Source organism: Mustelus asterias, unplaced genomic scaffold (assembly GCF_964213995.1).
Source record: "Mustelus asterias unplaced genomic scaffold, sMusAst1.hap1.1 HAP1_SCAFFOLD_433, whole genome shotgun sequence".
NCBI classification, from domain to species: Eukaryota; Metazoa; Chordata; class Chondrichthyes; order Carcharhiniformes; family Triakidae; genus Mustelus; species Mustelus asterias.
The window spans coordinates 200,288-224,495 of record NW_027590388.1 but is presented as its reverse complement, the minus strand read 5'-3'; the positions used below and the strand labels follow the sequence as shown (position 1 = coordinate 224,495).

The 24,208-nt window shown below is 48.6% G+C and overlaps 2 protein-coding genes across 2 annotated transcripts in view; both read right to left on the bottom strand.

Annotated features, from left to right (window-relative positions):
- The window catches only part of LOC144486730 (uncharacterized), a 29,881-nt gene extending 17,901 nt beyond the window's left edge, over positions 1-11,980 (bottom strand). The window contains exons 1-2 of the mRNA XM_078204758.1: positions 11,942-11,980; positions 2,513-3,636 (exon numbers count right to left, since the gene is read on the bottom strand). Coding sequence (XP_078060884.1) covers positions 2,513-3,363 — 851 coding nt within the window. The 5' untranslated portion in view covers positions 3,364-3,636; positions 11,942-11,980. The remainder of the gene's footprint in view (positions 1-2,512; positions 3,637-11,941) is intronic.
- A 5,042-nt stretch (positions 11,981-17,022) lies between these two features.
- On the bottom strand, positions 17,023-19,668 carry LOC144486721 (uncharacterized). Its single transcript, XM_078204739.1, has 2 exons — positions 19,597-19,668; positions 17,023-18,592 (listed from the first exon to the last, which is right to left on the bottom strand). Exon 2 carries the CDS (start codon positions 18,233-18,235, stop codon positions 17,141-17,143), a length of 1,095 nt encoding a protein of 364 aa, XP_078060865.1. The 5' UTR covers positions 18,236-18,592; positions 19,597-19,668; the 3' UTR covers positions 17,023-17,140.
- Between the last annotated feature and the right edge of the window lie 4,540 nt (positions 19,669-24,208).

The following is a 24,208-nucleotide window of genomic DNA, read 5'->3' as shown; positions in this document are numbered from 1 at the left end:
TGTCTTTACCGGAGTCCCATTCATTCAGACAGACTCAACAGTCAAGGACAGTGTGTGTGTTCCTGATAGGGAGAGAGTCCAAGGATGCAACTGATTCTGGAGAGTAGTCTGTGGTGAGTCTGATGGTGGGATGGGACTTGTTGATGTCATCATATAGTTGTCTCAGTGATAGTTCGCCAGAAATCCAAAGGAAGAAAATGTCATTGATGTATCTAGTGCATAGCATCGGTTAAAGGTCCTGTGCGGTGAAGAGGTCTTGTTCGAACCTGTGCATGAAGATGTTGGCATATTGAGGTGCGAATTTGGTCCCCATGGCTGTTCCGTGTGTCTAGATGAAAAACTGATTGTTGAAGGTGAGGACGTTGTGTTTGCACATTATCGCCATGTCTGCATGGGTTTCCTCCGGGTGCTCTGGTTTCCTCCCACATTCCAAAGATGAGCAGGTTTGGTGAATTAGCTATGGTAAATATGCGGGGTTATGAGGATAGGATGGAGTGGACCTGAGAGTCCAAGGCTCATCCCATTTCTTTCCCAGCTCTGACACCACCTTAATGTCCTCATAAGCAAAGTTGATGGAGAAATACAGAAATATCCTAAAGTGGCTTCTCATTAACTGCTGATTATTAATAACTTATCCTTCAATTGAAACTTCACTGAGGTTCACTATTTGGTCAGTCATCTGTTTCTGGCTGATTCCTATTGATGTAATAACCCTTCATGAATACATGTGAGTGATGATACTGAACATTAAACGGCTTCTTATCTCTGTGCGAGAACAAAATGACATTTTAACCTTTCATTGCTGTGAATGTAACTGAAATTAACCTGAAAATGGTTGGGTTTCACTAAAATCTAGTGCACAGACTTAGTTACACGACTGGCCTGGCCCTGTGCTGTAGACTCAATGGAACAGAGAAAAATTTATTTATTTTAGAAAAACACTATTTACTATCCAAGATAAATAAATGTCCTTCATCAGCTTTTGTGGATCATTTCACTGGAAATGTGCTCTCCCAGGCGCAAAGAGCATTAGCCTTGGAAGCAAAGTCATGTGATGGGTTAATGCAACAGAAAGAAACCCAACCCTCTGTTAGCAGGGTTTGTGAGGTGGCCGGATATCACCAAAACTTCAGCCAATACAAGGACTCACGAAAGCCAGTGTCCAAGTTTAAAGATGTAACATTTATTTGAAGAGTGCGTCACAGGGAGAGATTATTGAAGAGCCCTCGGCCCCTCCAGACGTAGAGCAGCCTGACATCTCCAATAAACTCCAATGAATACAGTTTCGGATCGATCAATTCTACATTTTTCATATCAAATTCTCCTGCCTTTCATCAGCTTTGAATCAATCTTCCATATACTTAAATCATGAATAACATCTGTCACATACTTTAGACAATTGCATTTTACCCTCTGACATGATGGGATTTCATTGGTCCGTGGAATCCAGATGCTTCCTCCCCTATTGGTGACTCAACTTCCTCTACTGCTTAGCAACGCCAGACGTTAAGGTCAAAGTTAATCTTCCCACTATTTTCCTCCATGTCACCGGCCATATCAGACTGATGCACGTTCTCATGTCTGAGAAGGCATTGTCTTATCCAGACAGAGAATAACTCTGTTCATAAGCAGCCCTGAGAACCTGACTGCTCACAATTCCCGTTAATAAGAACTTGCACATTCTGAGGTTTCATTGTTTCCTAAGAATGAGGCTCTGTCTGAAAGTCCCCAGACCATCAGGCCCGGCGGCAACTTGCTCTTGGCTAAAGCACTCAATCACTCTATAAAAATACAGTCAATACATTTAAAATATCAAAAGATGCGTTTAAATCATAATCACTTGTTTTAAATCTCTTACTGCATTCACACGTGTGTGAACTATTCCCTTGTTAGCTTCTGAGTCTGATTTAGAGTCATTTAACTCAATGCTGGTCGTTCAGTCAGTGTCTTAAATGCCTAATGGTTTAAAATCTTCTCGAACACACTTGGATTTTTTTCCTTTCCCCAACACCCTCCCACTTCACCAACTGTCAGAATGAACATGGTTCAGTCCTGGATGTGATTAACAGCAGCAATAACAGCAGAACCCAACCCTGGTCATCACTTGTGAACTCGCTGGTGTCTCCGCAGGCTGGATGATGTACTGAATCCCTTCCCACACTGAGGGCAGGTGAAGGGTCTCTCCCCAGTGTGAATTCGCTGGTGTCTCTTCAGGGCATTTGAATGTCTGAATCCCTTGTCACACACAGTGCAGATGAACGGCCTCTCCCCAGTGTGAATTCGCTGGTGTCTCTTCAGGCTGCATAACTGAGTGAATCCTTTCCCACAGTCAGAGCAGGTGAACAGTCTCTCCCTGGTGTGAACTCGCTGGTGTGTCAGCAGAATGGTTGAGTGAGTGAATCTTTTCCCACAGTCAGAGCAAGTGAATGGCCTCTCTCCAGTGTGACCTCGCTGGTGTCTCTGCAGGTTGGATAACTGAGTGAATCCCTTCCCACACACAGAGCAGTTGTACGGCCTCTCTCCAGTGTGAACTCGCTGGTGTATCCGCAGGTCAGATAACTGAGTGAATCTCTTCTCACACACAGAGCAGGTGATTGGCTTCTCCCCAGTGTGAACCCGCTGGTGTGTCCTCAGGGTGGATGACCATTTAAATCTCTTTGTGCAGTGAGAGCAGCTGAAGGGTCTCTCCTCAGTGTGAATGCGCTGGTGAATCATCAGATCTGCAGCACTTTTGAAGCCACTTCCACAGTCAGAACATTTAAAGGGTCTCTCATTGCTGTGAGTGACTTTGTGTGTCAGCAGGTTGGATGAAGTAGTGAATCCCTTCCCACACACACAGCAGGTGAACGGTTTCTCCCCGGTGTGAACTCGCTGGTGTCTCCGCAGAATGGTTGAGTGAGTGAATCCTTTCCCACAGTCAGAGCAAGTGTACGGCCTCTCCCCAGTGTGAACCCGTTGATGTGTCCACAGGTCAGATAACTGAGTGAATCCTTTCCCACAGTCAGAGCAGGTGAACGGCTTCTCCCCAGTGTGAACTCGCTGGTGTCTCCGCAGGCTGGATGACCATTTAAATCTCTTTGTGCAGTGAGAGCAGCTGAACGGTCTCTCCTCAGTGTGAATGCGCTGGTGGGACATCAGATCCTGTGAGCTTTTGAAGTCACTCCCACAGTCAGAGCATTTAAAGGGTCTCTCACTGGTGTGAGTGAGATTGTGACTCAGCAGACCGGGTAACTGAGTGAATCCCTTCCCACACACAGAACAGGTGAATGGTTTCTCCCCAGTGTGACTGCGTTGATGAGTTTCCAGCTCAGATGGAAACCTGAATCCCTTCCCACAGTCCCCACATTTCCATGGTTTCTCCATGGTGCGGGTGTCCTTGTGACTCTCCTGGTTAAAGCTCTTTCCACACTCAGTGCACTGGAACACTCTCACTCCGGTGTGAGTGTGTCTCGGTGCTTTTCTGGTCACACTGATGTTTAAAATCTTCTGAAGCAGACAGAACAGAGAAGTTTTCTACTTTTGGATTCAAAGGTCGATTATATACATGTCCCAGTGAATTGAGTGACTGTCAGATCTTCAGGTGATCTTCAGGAGAAGTTTGAGATTTCTATCTGTAAATCCTCACCCTCTGATATCCTGTAAAAGGAATTTACAAAAGTCATCATTGTCGGTGCAGGAGAGAAATTCAGAACAGACTATTTTAGTTTCTATGGAAAATTCTTTTTTCATTGTTGAAAGTCAGGTCGGATACTTCGAGGTGTTCTATGAAGCTCGCCTGACCTGTAACATTTTACTCCAGGTGTGATTCAACTGACCCTTGAGGAGCTTTTATCGAAAACAAAGTTTAATTAAGAATATTGTTGACATGCACAGCAAGACAATTAGCGAGAACTTTTAGTAATTGCAAACAAGAAACACAACAACCACGATAAGGTACAACGCTTAAGGAATATCTCTAACGTGTTCTAACCAAAGCCAACATCCAATACACAAAACACTCCTAATAAGCACACTACAGCATAGGTTAATGCCCACTTGTTACAGGTATCCAGCATCCTGGGTTGAATGCTGAAAATCCCTTGGGAAGAAACTCAGAAGTGATTGTAGTCGAATCTGTTCCCCTAAAACACAGTTTCTTTAAGGCAGAACCAAACAAAGAGAAAATACAGACAAAGAGACTGCTTCTTAGCTTGCTGCGAAACTGCTTTCCAAAACGAAACTAAAAGCCGAAAGGAAAAAACTCCGATCACCTGACTGCCACAAACGAATCTGAAAGCCCCATCACCTGACTGCCACAGCTTAGCTCCACCCCGTAATGACATTGCTCAAGCTATAAGCGGCATGATTTAAAAAAAATTTTTTTTCAAGGTATCATTCAAGGTATGACATAATTCCCCAAAAGCTGTGAATCTCCATCCCACACACTCTCCCTCCATTCTCACTCTGCTGTATCTAATATTCACCCTCCCAATTCTCCTGAAGGTGCTGATTGAGGCTGATTGACAGATCCATGCTCACTGCTTCCTGTCCTGGACACAGAGAGCTGAAAATCTCCATTCAGGCTGCCAGACAGATATATGTCGATGTGACAGGACGAACAATGTGTGGAATGTACAGACTGGATTCACTTCCTTTCCCTTCAGTTGCTGCAAATTCCCAATTTCCCTCAGAATGAGAAAAGAAATGGAAAGGGGAGAAAAGGAAGTCTTTTACTCACAGATGTTGGCCTCTTTTTAGGTCAAACCAAAGAAACAAACTCAAGTTAAATCAGGACAAAGTAAAAGGGGCAGCTCCCCAAAAGGAGGGGGAACAGCCCGAACAGAAATCAAAGTACAAAGGAAACTTAAAAACATCAAATTAAAATGTGGTTATTAGGGTCAGTAATGCACCCCAACCCCTGCGGTGCCCAGCGGGCGCGGAAGGCGTCAACCGCGCCCATGGACACCGCATGCTCCCTCTCCAGGGACAGCTGGCCGCGAACGTAGCCGCGGTAGAGGGGAAGACAGTCAGGATGGACGGCCCCCTCGATCGCCCGCTGCCTGGACCGGTAAATGGCGCGTTTCGCCAGGAGCAGGTTCACGAGGAGGTCGCCATCCCGACCCTCCCCTCTCCGCACCGGGTGTCCGTAGATCAGGAGCGTGGGACTGAAGTGCAAGCAAAACATTAATAAACGGTTCTTTCGGAAAACAAAAAGGGAGTGCAACCTAAGACACAAAAGAAAGACATGGTCCACGGACTCCACAAGGCCACAGAAAGGGCAGTCTTCGGAGCCCGTGAACCAGTGAATCCTACGGTTGTGCGGCACTGCTGCATGCATCACTCTCCACCCCAGGTCCCCGACGTAATTGGGGGAGATCCCTCCGTAGAGGGACCTCCGCCGCCCGGCGGCAACAAGGCCCGCCAAGGTGTATCCGGGCGACAGGTGAGGACGCGGTAGTGGAAGGTGTGCAGCAGCAGCCCGCACAGGAAACACCTCCGCGCGGTAGAAAAAGGCACGGAGGACATTTCCGTGAGGCGGCTCAGGCTGTGGGGCACCTCACCCAGGGGAGGGGGCTGAGGCTTTGGGCCAATGTGGAATTCCGCCCGAACAGGGGAACGCTCGGGCGGGATCCCACCGCACGCCTGCGCCGTCTCGAGTTTGCGTGCAGTTTCGGGGCCGAGCACGACCGTCCTAAGGTCTAGGATGGCTTTGGCCGCGCGCCAGACGGATGTCCCAACGCGCTCAGCCAGCACGCGGGGACTCATCCAGCCCGCTCCTCCGCCATCGAGCACGTCCCCGATTCTGGTCACCCCGGCGTCCACAGCCCCCCTCTCCGCCAGCCACCTGAAGTCATACGGCTGGAGGAGCGGATTCCTGAGCAGCGGCTCTCGCACGAGAGCCGCTACTCCTGACGGGGGAGAGCTGCGTCGCGAGGCGACCTTGTTCCAGACAGTGAGGAGGTCCTGGTAAAAGACGGGCAACTCCTGCAGGGTGGTCGAAGCACGCCCCAGTTCGATATGCAGGGGCTGCAAGTCATAACTCAGGCCGTGCCACTGGCGGAAGAAATACGTCGCCATGGCACACCACTGTGGAGGGGGCTCAACGTAAAGGTACCTCTGCAGGGCCTGGAGGCGGAAGGTCGCTATCTGAATGCGGAGGCACACCAGACCTTGTTCGCCCTCCTCAAGCGGTAGATGCAGAACCACGGCAGGGACCCAGTGCAGTCGATTGTCCCAGAAGAACCGCAGGAGGGTTCTCTGGATATTGGCAACATGCTACCAAATAAACCTGTTGGACTTTAACCTGGTGTTGTGAGACTTCTTACTGTACTGGCAACAAAGCCAGGGGGAGGGGTCAAAGGGACCAGCCGGTACCACAGCATGGAGGCGAGCAACTGGTTTATGACGAGAACTCGTGCCCGTGAATGGTCACAAACACTCACCTCTGAAACAATTTAACTGATTTTAATATTAAAATCTCCTGCTGGAGCCTGCAGCTGGAAAGATATCAGAAGCATTGGCATCAGAGAAAAATCTCCCAGTTGAGGAAATCCCCGGGGAGCGGGGGTGATGTCACTGTGCAATTTTAAGTATGTAATGAGATCACAGACAGGAACACAGAATACCTGGGTCTGTGCAAACCAGTGATCACCACACACATTATGGGGGATGTGAGGCTCCTTGACAGGGTGCAGAGGAGATTTATCAAAATGGTTTCAGGGATGAGGAATTATAGTTACAATGTTAGTGTGGTGAACCATCGTTGGTTCACCACTGGGGTTTGTTACCATGTTACTGTTGGGCTAGGGTGTTATTACTGTGGGGGTTGTACTATGTTGTTGGGTTAGGGTGTTTACCTGTTATAAGTGTTACCATGGCACATTCCAGTGGGGTCCCGCCTCCGGTGGCAGGGTATAAGACCCCCTGCTCCGGCAGGACCCCTTCAGTCTGAACTGGTGTATTCGTGTTAGTAGTTTCATTGTTACTGTATTAAAGCCTTCAATACTAAAGCCTTGATTCCATGTGCTCATTGACGCGCATCAATTTAATACAGTAAACAGAGAGTATGGAACAGATTCTAAAACCGGATCGTCTGACACTGGACCCACGTGCGGTCGGTGCAGCTAACACATTCGACCATTGGTGGAAGTGCTTTGAGGACTACCTGGCAGCCTCGGTAGCTATCACTACGGACAGTGATAGACTCCAGGTCCTCCACGCGAGGGTAAGCGACACGATTTACCTAGCCATTCGTGCAGCTCCCACTTACCAGGGTGCCGTCGAGCTCCTAAAGAATAGGTACATTACGCCACCCAACGAGATACATGCTCGTTACCTCCTCGCTACACGACGTCGGCAGTCAGGCGAAACCATAGAGGATTATGCCAATGAGCTCCTGCAGCTTGCCAGGGGTTGCGACTGTAAGGACGTCTCCGCCGAGCAGTACATGTACGACCTCGCCCGAGACGCGTTCGTAGCAGGGGTAGGGTCCTCGTACATCAGGCTTAAATTACTAGAAAAGGGGAAACTCAACTTGACCCAGGCAATGGGGATGGCCGCGAGGTTGGAGGCGGCGTCGAAGAGCTTGGCGCTGTACCCCGAGGACCACGTGCAGTCAACGTGGTTGGAGCAAGCTCTGCTCCCTCCTCGCCCCGCGAACCCGCGCTCCCAGATCGATTCGACGACGGCGGCAGCTCCAGGTGGCCAGCGATGCTATTTTTGCGGTGGGGCCAAGCATCCACGGAAACAGTGTCCGGCAAGAACGGCAATCTGCAGCCAGTGCGGTAAAAAAGGCCACTACGGCAAAGTCTGTAGGTCCAGACCTAAAAACGGCAGTGCAGTTTGTAACCCTCCAGAACGGAGACCATCTCTTTCGGCGTTGCAGTACCCACGAGGTCCGACCACGTGCGATCTCAGGACGGCGCCATCGTGGCAAACAGAGGAGGAGGAAGACCACCAGGAGTCGCTGCGCTTGGCGCCCTCGCCCACGTGCGATTCATGGGGGCGGCCATCATGGTCCACGACGACTAGGAGCGACCAGCAGGGGTCCTCAGCATCCACATCGGCAGCATGCAGTGACGCCCAGGGGCCAACGGTGGCGTCGATCTCTCTGGACCAGACCAGGCATTACAGACTGGAACATTCTATGATGGAGGTAAAGGTTAGTGGCAGAACTGTGAATTGTCTGTTTGACAGTGGGAGCACCGAAAGTTTCATACACCCTGAAACTGCTAAAAGGTGTGGACTCCGGATTCTCCCTGCCAAACAGACAATTTCCATGGCATCACAGTCCCGGTCTGTACCGATCCAAGGACGATGTATGGTAACTCTTGAGGTACAGGGCACAGTTTACGAGCAATTCAGGCTCCTTGTGCTACCTCACCTTTGCGCGCCAATTATCCTCGGACTAAACTTTATGGTCCACATGAAGAGTGTGATCCTACAGTACGGTGGGCCACTCCCTTCACTGGCAGTAGGGAACCAGCCGCAGCCTCCAAATTGCCCAAAGCGCCCCGCGTGCAATCTATCCATCCTGAAGATCACGACACCATCCCTTTTTAAAAATCTGGTACCTGGCTGCAAGCCCATCGCTACTAAAAGTAGGCGTTACAGCGCTGAGGACCGGATCTTTATTAGATCTGAGGTTCAGCGGCTCCTCAAGGAAGGGATCATACAGGCCAGTGCTAGTCCGTGGAGAGCGCAGGTCGTGGTAGTCAAAAGCGGGAACAAACCTCGGATGGTCATCGACTATAGTCAGACCATTAATAGATACACGCAGCTGGATGCGTATCCTCTCCCGCGCATTTCTGATATGGTCAATCAGATTGCGCAGTACCGAGTGTTTTCTACCATAGACCTTAAGTCCGCCTACCATCAACTCCCCATCCGCCCAGAGGACCGACAATATACGGCCTTTGAGGCGGATGGTCGTCTATACCAATTCCTCAGGGTTCCATTTGGTGTCACCAATGGGGTCTCGGTCTTCCAGCGTGCTATGGACCGAATGGTGGACCAGAATGGGTTGCGGGCTACCTTCCCGTACCTGGATAACGTCACCATCTGCGGCCATGACCAGCAGGACCACGACACGAATCTCCAACACTTTCTGCGCGCTGCATCTCGCCTGAATCTGACCTATAACAGGGAGAAGTGCGTATTCCGTACGCGTAAGTTAGCCATCCTCGGATACGTGGTGGAAAACGGGGTCATTGGCCCTGATCCAGACCGTATGCGCCCACTCACTGAACTTCCCTTGCCCGCTAGCACGAAAGCACTGAGGAGATGCCTCGGGTTCTTTTCGTATTATGCACAGTGGGTCCCCAACTACGCGGACAAAGCTCGTCCGCTCATTAAGTCCACGACCTTCCCACTTACGCCGGAGGCCCAATTGGCCTTCAAGGTTTTGAAAAGTGACATCTCGAAAGCCACGATGCACGCGGTGGATGAATCCATCCCTTTCCAGGTGGAGAGTGATGCATCTGACTTCGCCCTAGCCGCCACACTAAACCAGGCAGGCAGGCCCGTCGCGTTTTTTTCCCGCACCCTTCAAGGCCCAGAGATTCGGCACTCAGCGGTGGAAAAGGAGGCTCAGGCCATTGTGGAGGCAGTCAGACACTGGCGCCATTACCTGGCAGGTAAGCGGTTCACCCTGATCACGGATCAACGATCCGTGGCGTTTATGTTCAATAACACGCAGAGGGGCAAGATCAAGAACGATAAGATCTTGCGGTGGAGAATTGAGCTCTCCACCTATAATTACGATATTATGTATCGTCCAGGGAAGCTCAATGAGCCCTCGGATGCCCTCTCGCGCGGAACATGCGCCATCATGCAGGAGGACCGCTTGAAGGCTCTCCACAATGATCTGTGTCATCCTGGAGTCACCAGACTCTACCACTTCATCAAAGCCCGCAACCTGCCCTACTCGGTGGAGGAGGTCAGGTCAGTAACTAGAAGCTGTCGGATTTGCGCAGAATGCAAACCACACTTTTATCGACCAGACCGGGCACATTTGGTCAAGGCCACTCGCCCTTTTGAGAGGCTGAGTGTGGATTTTAAGGGCCCCCTTCCCTCAACGGACCGGAATGTCTATTTTCTCAATATAATAGACGAATATTCCCGGTTTCCGTTTGTTTTCCCCTGTGCGGACACGTCAACTGCCACCGTCATCAAGGTTTTCAGTGAACTTTTTACCCTGTTCGGGTACCCCTGCTATATTCATAGCGACAGGGGCTCGTCGTTCATGAGCAACGACTTGAGGCAATTCCTGCTCTCATTCGGGATTGCCTCTAGTAGAACCACGAGCTACAACCCTAGGGGTAACGGACAGGTGGAAAGGGAGAATGCTACAGTCTGGAAGGCTGTCCTACTGGCATTGAAATCCAGGGGCCTTCCAGTCTCCCGTTGGCAGGAGGTCCTTCCAAATGCGCTCCATTCTATCCGCTCCCTCCTGTGTACGGCAACCAATGCTACTCCCCACGAGAGGATGTTCTCATTCCCTCGGAAGTCGTCCTCGGGGACCTCATTGCCAGCCTGGTTGACGTACCCAGGACCCGTCCTTCTGCGGCGCCATGTGAGGGCTCGCAAGTCCGACCCCTTGGTCGAACCGGTCCAACTCCTCCACGCCAACCCTCAGTATGCCTATGTGGCATATCCTGACGGGCGAGAGGACACTGTCTCCATTAGAGACCTGGCGCCCGCAGGGGACGTAGCAACCCCTGTCGCTCCTATTCCCCCAGTCACAAATCCACTACTCCTCATTACTTCCCCAGACGTGGCGCGGTCAGCACCGGGACCAGTGCATAACACTTTTACTCCCATGTACAGCTTGCCTGAGACTCGGAGATCGGCGCCACCATCATCACCACCACCACCACTACCACCAAACGTTCCAGGATCCCCTGCACCATCGCCTCACCAGGGCCGGCCGGCCCGGGAGTCCTTGAAGGGACAGCCACACGTTACTTGGAGAGAACCACTACAAGCACCTGATCCGGTTTCGCAACCGGTGTTGAGGAGATCGCAGCGTCGGTGCGGTCCTCCAGACCGTCTGGACTTGTGAATCCTGTGATTTTTTTTTGTTATTGTCTGTTTTCGTCCACCCCGCCACCTTTTGTCTTAAAGGAGGGGTGAATGTGGTGAACCATCGTTGGTTCACCACTGGGGTTTGTTACCATGTTACTGTTGGGCTAGGGTGTTATTACTGTGGGGGTTGTACTATGTTGTTGGGTTAGGGTGTTTACCTGTTATAAGTGTTACCATGGCACATTCCAGTGGGGTCCCGCCTCCGGTGGCAGGGTATAAGACCCCCTGCTCCGGCAGGACCCCTTCAGTCTGAACTGGTGTATTCGTGTTAGTAGTTTCATTGTTACTGTATTAAAGCCTTCAATACTAAAGCCTTGATTCCATGTGCTCATTGACGCGCATCAGTTAGGCTGGATAACTTGGGGTTGTTCTCCTTGGAGCAAAGTAGATTGATAGAGGTGTACAAGGGTACGTGGAGGTGTCAAAGTTTACATGCTCTGTTTACACGTGTACAAGCTCTGTCTATGGGTCATCCAGTCTCAAAACGTTGGTTGTATTCTCTCTCCACAGATGCTGTCAGATCTGCTGAGATTTTCCAGCATTTACTGTTTTTATTTTCCTTTCTTTTTCCTTCTCTGCTACCGCTCTGCCTCATCAATAAGACATTGGGACTCAGGGTTGATGCAGTTTGATGGACAAGTTGTCTCCATTCTGAACACTGGGGAACAAGCCCCTCCCACTGATTGACAACATTGCCCTCTACAAACATGGCGGCCGCACGTGCACACTGCTGCATATTGCCCCCAATAAAGATGGCGAACGTTAACCCGGGACGAACATGAGGAGCTGCAGCCCTGCTCGGTACAAACTGGGTCCGAGAAGTTCTCTTCCGCGGTTTGCGGCTGACACAACATGCTTACGCAGCGTTTCCACCCACCTGGACGATCCATTGCTCTCTCCGTACCTCCAATCACCTCTAACAGATTTCCGAGCCCAGAACAAAAGCCGTTTCCCATCGCCATTACTCACACTGCGCATGCTCCAGTCAAAGCTGGCCCCGCCCCTCTTTCGCTCCCATTGGTTGGAGGACCGACCGCTCCATGTCGGTCCTCCAGCACTGTCCCCTCTTCCCATTGGTCCGCGCTGCCGTCAATCAGCCGGGCATTGTGACGGTGATTTGCTGCTTGTCCAATAATAACAGGAAGAAGTTTAACAACACCAGGTTAAAGTCCAACAGGTTTATTTGGGAGCAAACGTCACACAAGCTTTCGGAGCCTCAAGCCCCTTCTTCAGGTGAGTGGGAATTCTGTTTACAAACAGGGCTTATAAAGACACAGACTCAATTTACATGAATAATGGTTGGAATGCGAATCCTTGCAGCTAATCAAGTCTTAAAGGTACAAACAATGTGAGTGGAGAGCTTCCACTCTAAACACGTTAAAGAAGCCATCCCCTACGGACAAGCCCTCCGTATACACAGGATCTGCTCGGATGAGGAGGATCGCAACAGACCCCTCCAGATGCTGAAAGATGCCCTCATAAGAACAGGATATAGCGCTCAACTCATCGATCGACAGTTCCGACGCGCCACAGCGAAAAACCGCACCGACCTCCTCAGAAGACAAACACGGGACAAGGTGGACAGAGTACCCTTCATCGTCCAGTACTTCCCCGGAGCGGAGAAGCTACGGCATCTTCTCCGGAGCCATCAACATGTCATTGATGAAGACGAACATCTCACCAAGGCCATCCTCACACCCCCACTTCTTGCCTTCAAACAACCGCACAACCTCAAACAGGCCATTGTCCGCAGCAAACTACCCAGCCTTCAGGAGAACAGTGACCACGACACCACACAACCCTGCCACAGCAACCTCTGCAAGACATGCCGGATCATCGACACAGATGCCATCATCTCACGTGAGAACACCATCCACCAGGTACACGGTACATACTCTTGCAACTCGGCCAACGTTGTCTACCTGATACACTGCAAGAAAGGATGTCCCGAGGCATGGTACATTGGGGAAACCATGCAGACACTGCGACAACGGATGGATGAACACCGCTCGACAATCACCAGGCAAAACTGTTCTCTTCCTGTTGGGGAGCACTTGAGCGGTCACGGGCATTCAGCCTCTGATCTTCGGGTAAGCGTTCTCCAAGGCTGCCTTCACGACACACGACAGCGCAGAGTCGATGAGCAGAAACTGATAGCCAAGTTCCGCACGCGAGGACGGCCTCAACCAGGATATTGGGTTCATGTCACACTATCTGTACTCCCCACAGCTTGCCTGGACTTGCAGAGTCTCACTGGCTGTCCTGTCTGGAGACAATACACATCTCTTTAGCCTGTCTTGATGCTCTCTCCACTCGCATTGTTTGTACCTTTAAGACTTGATTAGCTGTAAGTATTCGCATTCCAACCACTATTCTGTAAATTGAGTTTGTGTCTTTATATGCCCTGTTTGTGAACAGAATTCCCACTCACCTGAAGAAGGAGCTTAAGGCTCCGAAAGCTTGTGGCTTTTTCTACCAAATAAACCTGTTGGACTTTCACCTGGTGTTGTTAAACTTCTTACTGTGCTTACCCCAGTCCAACGCCGGCATCTCCACATTAGCAATAACAGAGTCTCAGTGTAACAATGACACACACAGGCTCCAATACAATCAGAGTGGAGATGGGGCACAGAGACAACACAGCAAAGCACTGACTTACTCTGAGTGTAACAAATACAATGTTTGTTCAAATAATAAGAGTCACGTTGCAGTATGTTAGCGAACACAGCATTGGATCCAATGTAATGGTAATACAGTCAGTATCTCGTGCGCCATAACCAAAGTTTCGGTTTCATTTGATAGTGTGAGTGAGTCATGGTCTATTGATATAATGTATTTAAATTCCGATGTGTGTTGCTCTGCCACTGTCAGTATCAGACAATAACCTGTCTGTTATTCCAATTCTGCTGTATTCTACAACTGCAGTTTCAGTGTCTCTGAGGTCATTTTAACTGCAGGTAATCTGACATTAATGGAGACAAGAGGCCCAACAAACATTTGATTATAATAGGAGGACAAAGTGTAAGGGAGCAATGATATTTTAAGGCGTCTGTGTTGTGGTGAGTGTCACTGGGAGGTGAGTGATAAAATACAAGTGGAAACATCATGACAGAGACACATGTGACTGACTCGGCCTGACTGAGAGCTGTTATACTCGAGGCGAGAATATTGAGGACATGGGGAACTCCTGAGATTTCTGATATCTGAGGTGTATCTGTTAGAGGAACTGAAAATAATCAGTTCCTCCTCATGGTTATCTCCAGTTCTCAAGTTACACAGACACACAGGAAAGAGATCTGACAGCTCATCAAACCCAATATTTTAATCTTCTGTTTGAGACACATTATAACCGAAAAGATCAAATCTTAAAACCTTAGGAGAGAAACATTCAGAATGTCACAAAGATGAGTGAACTGTCCAATTAATCCCATTCACCATAACTCTGCCAATTTACCTTCTGCAAGTATTTATCCAATTCCCTTTGAAAGCTCCTATTAAACCTGCTTCTAGCACTTGTCAGTTTGTGCATTCCAGATCATATCAAGTTATTGTGTAAAACATTCTCCTTATCACCCCCTCCAGTTCTGTTGTTAATTAAATTAAATCTCTGTGTTCTCTGCTTACAGACCCTCCTGCACCTAGCAAATCGATTCTCTCCATCGACAGACCCTCGTGCTCCTGGGAGATAATTTCTCTCCATTGACAGTATCATAAATCATTTGTCATTTTAAACACCTCTGTTAAATCTCCCCATCACATTCCCTCATCTAAGATGGATAACGCATGTTTTTCCTGCCCTGAAGAATTATATGGACTCAAAATGTTAACTGTTTCTCTCTCAACAGATGCCGCCGGACCTGCCGGGTTTTTCTGCTTTTCTCCCTGTTTTTCCCTCTGTAATCAATCAGAAATTCTTCATGATTTTGAACATCTTGATTAAATAGGAACACACAAAGCCTGAGAGAGATACAGAGGAAGGGAGAGACAGAAAGACTGAGAGAAAAATTGAGAAAGATTTTAAAAAGCAGAAAGATGAGGAAGGTCAAAGATAAAAGCTGAGAATCAGAGGAAACAAGCAATATAGAGAGGATGATATGCAATATAAGGGAGCAGGCTATCAGTTCCTGGCTATGGGAGCAGAGGGAACTCAGTAACTGATCCACAGACACAGCTGGTTATATCTGAGAATGGAAACTCTGAATAGAAATAACTGGCTCATTTGTAAATGTCACCACAATGTGACCTGTGTGACTCTGCCCTGACTCTGTGGACAGATATAGGCCGCATTGACAGATGTTCTCACCAGGTTGTTGTGCCTGGATTTATTTTCTGCTCAGAAGTGAGATGTGCGTTTTTGAACCGGCAGCAGAGAAGTTGTGTTACCTGAGAATGAAACAGCCAGCGTCAGTTTGACGTTATCACCGTGAACAGTCTTCCTTCCTGTGAGGGTGAACTCACTCTGACAGCATCAAGAACAACCACACAGATTGCTGCCGCTCTCAGCATTACATTCACCTCCATTCCCATTTTAAACAATAAAGAAAGGAGATTATTTGGGTTTTTAACATTCACTGAATTGGGAGATGGACTGAGGGTCATCAGTGGGAGAAATGAGGAGGAATTAGAGAACAAATGAGTTTTCCCAAAGAGGGTTATTAGAAAAGAGGAGATTTAAAGTGAGTCAGGGCCTGTCAGAGGAAGTGGGAGAGAGAAGCAGGGAGGATTGAATCTCCATCAATTAGATGTTTTCTCAGACAGTGAAGAGAGATGAAGTGTGTTTGTGCTTTTTCAGAAAGAGGTAATGAGAGAGAGAAAACAATGAACAAGTTTAAGCAGATCTGAAATAGGAAGGTTAAATGAGTGAGTGTTTGAAAGAAAGATAGAGAGACATTAAGTGACAAAGACAGTTTCTGAGAGGAGAGCGGTTAAGTGAATGTGAGAGAGGAGCGAGGTTAGAGTGTAAGAGAGGTGGAAGGTAAGGTGTGAGTGAATGCCTGGAGAGAGAGAGAGCGACGTTCAGTGAGTGTGAGAGAGATGAGAGATGTTAAGTGATTGAGTTTCTGAGAGAGAGGAGATGTTAAGTGAGTGAATGTCTGAAAGAGAGGAGAGCAGGTTCACACCCAGGGGTCACTGAGAATGATCAAAATAAGGAGATCACCCAGAAAACTACCAACAGGAAACTTCAGCTGAACACATCACTCATTCTAAAATGGTCAGTCAGGGCTCTGGTGCTGCTCAGCTTCTCTCTGTTCTGTTCATAATGGTTAAAGGCTGATAGGAGTGAGGTTTATTTAAAAGGATAGTGTATGGGAAGCACACATCAACAAAACTGAGAATTCTTGGACACACACTGCAGCTCCTTCTCTATCTGGGAATCAAATTGTTGTCTAATTGTCCCAGCAGTTAACAGGCTCCTTTGAACTTCTCCAGCTGCTACTTTAATGCAGACTTCAACCAATTTACTTGAAGCCAGTTTCTGTTCAATAAACCAGGACTGACACACACACATTAAAATGTTTTACACTTTTTTTCATTCTAAGTCTGGAAACCTAAACCTGCCGTTTCACTCTCAGTCAGGAATAGATCCCAGTTTTACACCAATCTTTGACAGCACGTTTCCAGCATTCACCGTTGTTCTTCCTGACTCTAAACACAGTTGTAAAGGAGCTTCTTTTCCGTGTCCAGGAGCTCTGAACCATGGAAAAGAACGACTGGGACACATTTCTTACACACCTCAGGATTCACCCACACGGGGACTTTGCTGTCAGTGAAAAGTGACGAAAAAGACCAAAGTGCTGTGTGACCCTCTCAGCGTGACCCTGAAGGACTGGGTCAAGAATGAAGTTCTGTTCCTACTGTATGATCCTCCCTCAGATTGCCCTTTCTGAGCTCCAGCCTGGTGACGTTAAACACTCAAATGGAAAAGACAAAAATCTACAACAATGATTCAATCAAATGTCTATTTCACATTTATTCAGAATATCAAACCTCAACAGAAGAAAAAAGTCAGAATGAAGATGATTCAGACCTGGATATGATTAACAGCATCGATAAGTGTAGAATCCAAACCTTGCAGTCACTTGTGAACTCGCTGGTGTGTTAGCAGGTGGGATGACTGAATAAATCCCTTTCCACAGACATTACAGGTGAACGGCCTCTCCCCAGTGTGAACTCGCTGGTGTTTCAGAAGATAAGATAAATGAGAAAATCCCTTCCCACAGACAGAGCAGGTAAATGGCCTCTCCCCACTGTGAACTCTCTGATGTGTCAGCAGGTTGGATGACTGACTGAATCCCTTCCCACATACAGAGCAGGTGAATGGCCTCTCCCCAGTGTGAACTCGCTGGTGATTCAATAAGTTGGATAAACGAGTGAATCCCTTCCCACACACGGAGCAAGTGAATGGCCTCTCCTCACTGTGAACCTGCTGGTGTGTCAGAAGGTTGTATGAACGGGTGAATCCCTTCCCACATTCAGAGCAGTTGAACGGTCGATCCCCTGTGTGGAGTTGCTGGTGTATCAGAAGGTTAGATGAATTAATGAATCCCTTCCCACAGTCTGAGCAGGTGAAGGGCCTCTCCCCAGTGTGAATTCTCTGGTGGTTCAATAGGGCAGATGGGCGGCTGAATCCCTTCCCACACACACAGCAGGTGAATGGCCTCTCCCCAGTGTGAGCATATTGGTGCGTCAGCAGATCTTTTTTATTTTTAAAGCTCTTCTCACAGTGGGAACAATTAAAAAGTTTGTTATCAGAGTGAACAAGTTGATGTGTCTGCAAGTGGGATGACTGAATGAATCCTTTCCTACACACAGAGCAGGTGAATGGTCTCTCCCCAGTGTGAATACGTTGGTGCGTCAGCAGATCTTTTTTGCATTTAAAACTCTTCTCACAGTCAGAACATGTAAACAGTTTCTCATCTGTGTGAACAAGTTGGTGTGTCACAATGTGGGATGAGCGAGTGAATCCCTTCCCACACACAGGGCAGGTGAACGGCCTCTCCCCAGTGTGAACCCGTCGGTGAGTCAGAAGGTTGTATGAATGGGTGAATCCCTTCCCACAAACAGAGCAGGTGAACGGTCTCTCCCCAGTGTGACTGCGCCGATGAACTTCCAGTTGTGATGGGAAACCGAATCCCTTCCCGCACTCCACACATTTCCACGGTTTCTCCATGGTGCTGGTGCCCTTGTGTATCTCCAGGTTGGATGATCAGGTCAAGCCTCATCCACACACACAACATACACGTAGTTTCACCCTGCTGTGAACTGTGATGTTTTTTCAGGCTGTGGACTGGTTAAAGCTCTTTCCACAGTCAGTTCACTGGAACACCCTCAATCGGGCGTGTGTTTGTTTCAATGCTTTTCCGGTCACACTGATGTTTAAAATCTTTGCCGACAGACAGAAGAGTCAAACATTTCTCCTCCCATATTCAAAGACCAATGATATTCAGCTCCGAATGAACAAAATGACTTTGCCAGTCATGATGTTCGGTTTGAGTTTTCTGTCTGCCAATCCTCCACTTCCAATATCCTGTAAAAAAAATTTGGAAAAGTCATCACTGTCAGTCCAGGATAGAAATTCTGAACAGACAATTCTAGTTTCTCTGGGACATTTTTTCCTCTCTTGTTCCCCAAAATCTGTAAATCCCTGTCCCACACACTCTCCCTCCTCCCTGGGCTGAAATCCAAACCCATCTCACCATTTCTTTCCTCCAGTCCCAGTTTTCTCCCTCCCTCTCCTCTGTCTGGATTCAGTTCGAAGTTTAACAACACCAGGTTAAAGTCCAACAGGTTTATTTGGTAGCAAAAGCCGCTTTTGCTACCAAATAAACCTGTTGGACTTTAACCTGGTGTTGTTAAACTTCTTACTGTGTTTACCCCAGTCCAACGCCGGCATCTCCACATCATGGATTCAGTTCTCCAGCTCCTGTCTGCAGACTGACAATAAAACCAATGGGTCTTATTGGAGGTGTTGGGGCCTCCAGCGGGTGTTTGTGAATCCTCCCCGCCCACCTCCCAGGGTTTCCTTCCTTCCCAGAGATCAGAGTCCTCATTGATTTGAGGCCAAAGTGTAACCTCTTATTTATTGTCCCCCTCCCCCATCCTCTGATGTGAACCATCCTCCAGTGGCTGAGCCAGGATGGGGCCGTTAACCTGGGCCTGTTCCCGGGAGGGAGGGAGGGAAGGAGAAGCCCCGCAGCTGCAAACCAGGGAGCTGACAATGATTCTGAAGGGTTTGCGGATCCACAAAGTGTTTCCAAATCCTCCCAGCCACCGCCTAACGCTGACTCCGCTTCTCCGGGACAAACAAGCGCCAAGGACAGCAATGACTCTGCGCATGCTCCACATCACAATGCCCGGGGACTGATTGACGGCAGCTCCGGACCAATAGGAAGAGGGGGCGGTGCTGGAGGACCGAGCTGGAGCGGCTGGTCCTCCAACCAATCGGAGTGAATGAGGGGCGGGACCTGAAGCATGCGCAGTGCGGGTAATGGCGACGGACAGACGGTTTTAACTCGGAAGCGAGATCAATACGAGGTAGAGGGCGGTGCGCGGGGAGCGATGAATCCAGCGGGTGGAGAGGCTTTGTAAACATGTTGTTCAAACCCAAACCCCGGAAATGAACTTCCCGGTACCCCCCTTTGTACCAAATGGAGCGGCAGCTTGTAGTGTTAGACCCGGGCTGACTGCCGCCATTGAGGCTGCATGTGGGAGGCCGGCAGGGATTGTGATCGGAGAGTGAAGCCCTGACGTCACAATGGAATGGGTGAGGGTGTGACATCACAATGGAATGGGTGGGAGTGTGACGTCACAATGGAATGGGTGAGGGTGTGACGTCACAATGGAATGGGTGAGGGTTCCAGATGAGCTGAGACTGGGCTGGAGTCGGGCGATGGCACTGACATGTGGCCCGGTGGCACAGTGGTTAGTGCAGCTGCCTCACAGCGCCAGGGACCCGGGTTCAATTCCAGCCTCGGGTCGCTGTCTGCAGAGTTTCTACATTCTCCCCGTGTCTGTGTGGGTTTCCTCCGGGTGTTCCGGTTTCCTTCCACAGTCCAAAGATATGCCGGTTAGACGGATTGGCCATGATAAATTGCCACTTGGTATCAGGGGGATTAACAGGTAAATATGTGGATAGGGCCTGGATGGAATTGTTGTCGGTGCAGGCTCGATGGGCTGAATGGCCTCCTTCTACACTACTTTATTATTCATTATTATAAATTAATTACTTCTTTGAATGAAGGTGGTCTTGATGATGATGTGACATGTGGCTGGAAGCTCATCTTGGGATGAACTATTTCACGCTGGTTGTGAACAGCCTGGTTCAGCCTCAGACAGTTGCCAGGAGGAGAGATAAAGTTGTTGGCGAGGGAGTGGAGTTTGTAGTGGGGACTGAACACAATGGGTTCAGTCTTCCCAGTATTTATATGAAATAAATTTCTGTGCTTTCAGTACTGGATGTCAGACAAGTCCGGATGGTGTGTGGGTTGGAGAGGAACTTGGAGCTGATGGTGTTCACAGGGTTTGGAAATTCTGTCAAAGTTCCTGTTGAGTTGTAGATGTATAAAATCTCTCTCCTCACATCCGGCCTCCTACTTCCCTCTGTTTCCACTCAGAGTGTGGAGATGCCGGCGTTGAACTGGGTTAAGCACGGAAAGAAGTCTCACAACACCAGGTTAAAGTCCAACAGGTTTATTTGGTAGCACAAGCCTTTCGGAGTGCTGCTCCTTCATCAGGTGAGTGGGAGTTCTGTTCACAAACAGGGCACAAAGACACAAACTCAATTTACAGAATAATGGTTGGAATGCGAGTCTTTACAGGTAATCAAATCTTCAAGGTACAGACAATGTGAGTGGAGAGAGGATTAAGCACAGGTTAAATAGATGTGTATTGTCTCCAGCCAGGACAGTTAGTGAGATTTTGCAAGCCCAGGCAAGTCGCGGGGGTTACAGATAGTGTGACATGAACCCAAGATCCCGGTTGAGGCCGTCCTCATGTGTGATTGACAGATCCATGCTCACTGCTTCCTGCCCTGGACGCAGAGAGCTGAAAATTTCCATGCAGGCTGCCAGACAGATAAATGTCTACATTAGTGGAGTAAAAATGTGTGGAATATACAGACCGAACTCACTTCATTCCCTTCAGTTGCTGCAAGTCCCCAATTTCCCCCAGAATGAGAAAAGAAATGGAAAGGGGGAAACATTGATTTCCTCCCAGATGTTGTCCAGAGGAGGAAGTTTCACTCTGAAGCTCATTTGACAACTTCCGCATTGTGACGTCACGATAGAGCCCTGCCTGAATCAGCCAATAGGAATCTCTCTGCTCCGCGGTGACGTCTCCGGGTTCCAGTGAGCAGGCCCGGGCGCGCGGACCCGGGAGCCCCGCCCCCACCCATTGTTCCCCTCCCCCTGCACCACATCGAGCCAAGGTTTCCAGGCAACCGGCTGACGGCTCCGGCCAGAGCGAGAAGCCGCTCGGTGATCGCACCCCCCGCTCCCCCCCCGGCCCGGGACTGCAAATGTGCGAGGGAGAGGGGAAGCTGCGCATGTGCGGGGGAGAACCCACCCTCTGATCTTCATGCTGAGGTGTTGACCAATGGGAAGAGTTGGAGGACCGGGAGGACTCTGGTCTTCCAGCCAATCAGAGCGCGGGCTTTGTGTGAATGAAGATTGATCTTCAGACAGACTGAAACTTCCTCCTGTCGCTCATATCTGTGAGTAAAACACTTTCTTTTCTCCCCCTTTCCATTTCTTTTCTCATTCTGGGGGAAATTGGGGACTTGCAGCAACTGAAGGGAAAGGAAGTGAATCCAGGGAGGGTGCAGACTCTGGAAAGGTTGGCCCAGGTTTCTCTCTCTCTTCAACCAGAAAATGATCCATTTCTGCCCACTGTTTGCTGTTAGCCAATCTTCTATCCACGCCAATATGTCATCCCCGCAGCATGAATTTTTATTTGCTGCAATAACCTTTCATGTGGCACCTCATCAAATGTCTTCTGGAAATCTAAGTACAGCGCATCCACCGGTTTCCCTTTATCCAGTTCCCGATGAGGAATTATAGAAAATTGAACAACACACCAACTATCTCACTCTGTTAAGACCCGAGAATGAAGCCCAGCAGAACCCGAGGACTCATCAGCCCACAGCTCCAACAGTTTGCTGAGGACCACTTCCCTGGGAATTGTGCTTTTTCAGAGTTCATCCCACACTTCTGTTTTCTGATTTCCAGCTGTTTCTGAGTTTTAACTGTATCCTCTATTGTGAACACCGAGGCAAAATACTTGTTCAATTCATCTCCCAGCTCCTTATTTTTCATTATCAATTCCTGGACTCACTTTCTATTAGACAGTTAAGAAATGAGGTCGAGCAAGTGACTGAAGTGTCAGTCAGGGAGCACTATTGGGAGCACCAATAGTTTCAAAATAGTTCTGGAAAAAGATAGGACAGATCCACAGGTCAAGGCCCTAAACTGGAGCAGGGCCACTTTTGTGGGCATTAGGCAGGATCGAGGAGATGTCGATTAGGTGAGTTTGTTTGAAGGGAAAGGAATGACTGGCAAATGGGAGGTTTTAAAAGTGTGATATCAAGAGTCCAGGGGCAGTATATTCCTGTTAAGATGAAGGGAAAGAATGGTAAATTTAGGGATCCCTGGCTGACAAGGGACATTGAGGCTCTGGTCAGGTAAAAGAAGGAAGTAGACATTGGGTTTAGACAATCGGGGACAAGTGAATCACTCGATGACTCTTAAAAGTGTAAGAGAACACTTAAGAGGGTATGATATGGATCTGGCAGGTAAAGTTAAAGAAAATTTAACTTTAACACAGTCCAAAGATGTGCGGGTTAGGTTGATTGGCCATGCTAAAATTGCCCCTTAGTGTCCTGAGATGAGTAGGTTAGAGGGATTAGCGGGTAAATATGTCGGGATATGGGGGTAGGGCCTGGGTGGGATTGTGGTCGGTGCAGATTCAATGGGCCAAATGGCCTCTTTCTGCACTGTAGGGATTCTATGAAAATCCCAAGAGGTTCTATCGCGATATTAAGAGTAAAATGGTGGCGAGAGAGAGAGAATAGGTCCCCTTAAAAATCAGCATGGCTATCTGAGCATGGAGTCACAGGAAATGGGTGCGATTTTTAATGAATATTTCTCCTTGGTGTTTCCTGAGGAGAACATGATGGATGCTGAAGAAATAAGAGAAAGAAGCTGTGATGTCTTGGACCACATGCATATTACTAGGGAGGAGGTATCTGCAGCCTTAAAGTGCATTAAGGTGGATAAATCCCCTGGGTCTGATCAAGTATATCTTCAGATCTTGTGGGAGGCTCAGGAAGGAATTACAGAGCCCCTTGCAGAGATATTTGTTTCATCTCTTTCTCCTGGTGAAGTTCTGGAAGAATAGAACACGCTAATGTTGTTCTGTTGTTTAAGAAGCGTAGCAAAGAGAAGCCTGGGAATTATAGGCCGGTAGTCTGACATCAGTGGTGGGTAAGTTACTGGAGGGGATTGTGAAGGACAGAATCTACCAACATTTGGATTCTGACGGTGTGATTAGGGATAGTCAGCACCGCTTTGTGCACGGGGAGTCATGTCGGACAAATCTTTTATTGTTTTCCGAAGAGGTAATCCAGAGGATGGATGAGCAGGGCCACTTTTGTGGGCATTAGGCAGGATCGAGCAGATGTTGATTAGGTGAGTTTGTTTGAAGGGAAAGGAATGACTGGCAAATGGAAAGTTTTAAAAGTGTGATATCAAGAATCCAGGGGCAGTATATTCCTGTTAAGATGCAGGGAAAGAATGGTAAATTTAGGGATCTCTGGCAGACAAGGGACATTGAGGCTCTGGTCGGGTAAAAGAAGGAAGCATACATTGGGTTTAAAGATTAAAGAAAATTCCAAGAGGTTCTATAGCTATATTAAGAGTAAAAGGGTGGCGAGAGAGAGAATAGATCCCCTTAAAAATCAGTATGGCCATCTGTGTGTGGAGCCACAGGAGATGGGTGAGATTTTTAATGAATACTTCTCCTCTGTGTTTACTGCGGAGAGCACCATGGGTGCTAACGAAATAAGGGAAACAAGTGGTGATGTCTTGGGCACACGCATGTTACTTGGGAGGAGGTATCTGCAGCCTTATAAAAGCAAATTACTGCGGAT

Bases quoted from the DNA above. Each gene is read 5' to 3' on its own strand.
- LOC144486721 (XM_078204739.1), bottom strand. From the start codon at position 18,235: ATGGAGAAACCGTGGAAATGTGTGGAGTGCGGGAAGGGATTCGGTTTC.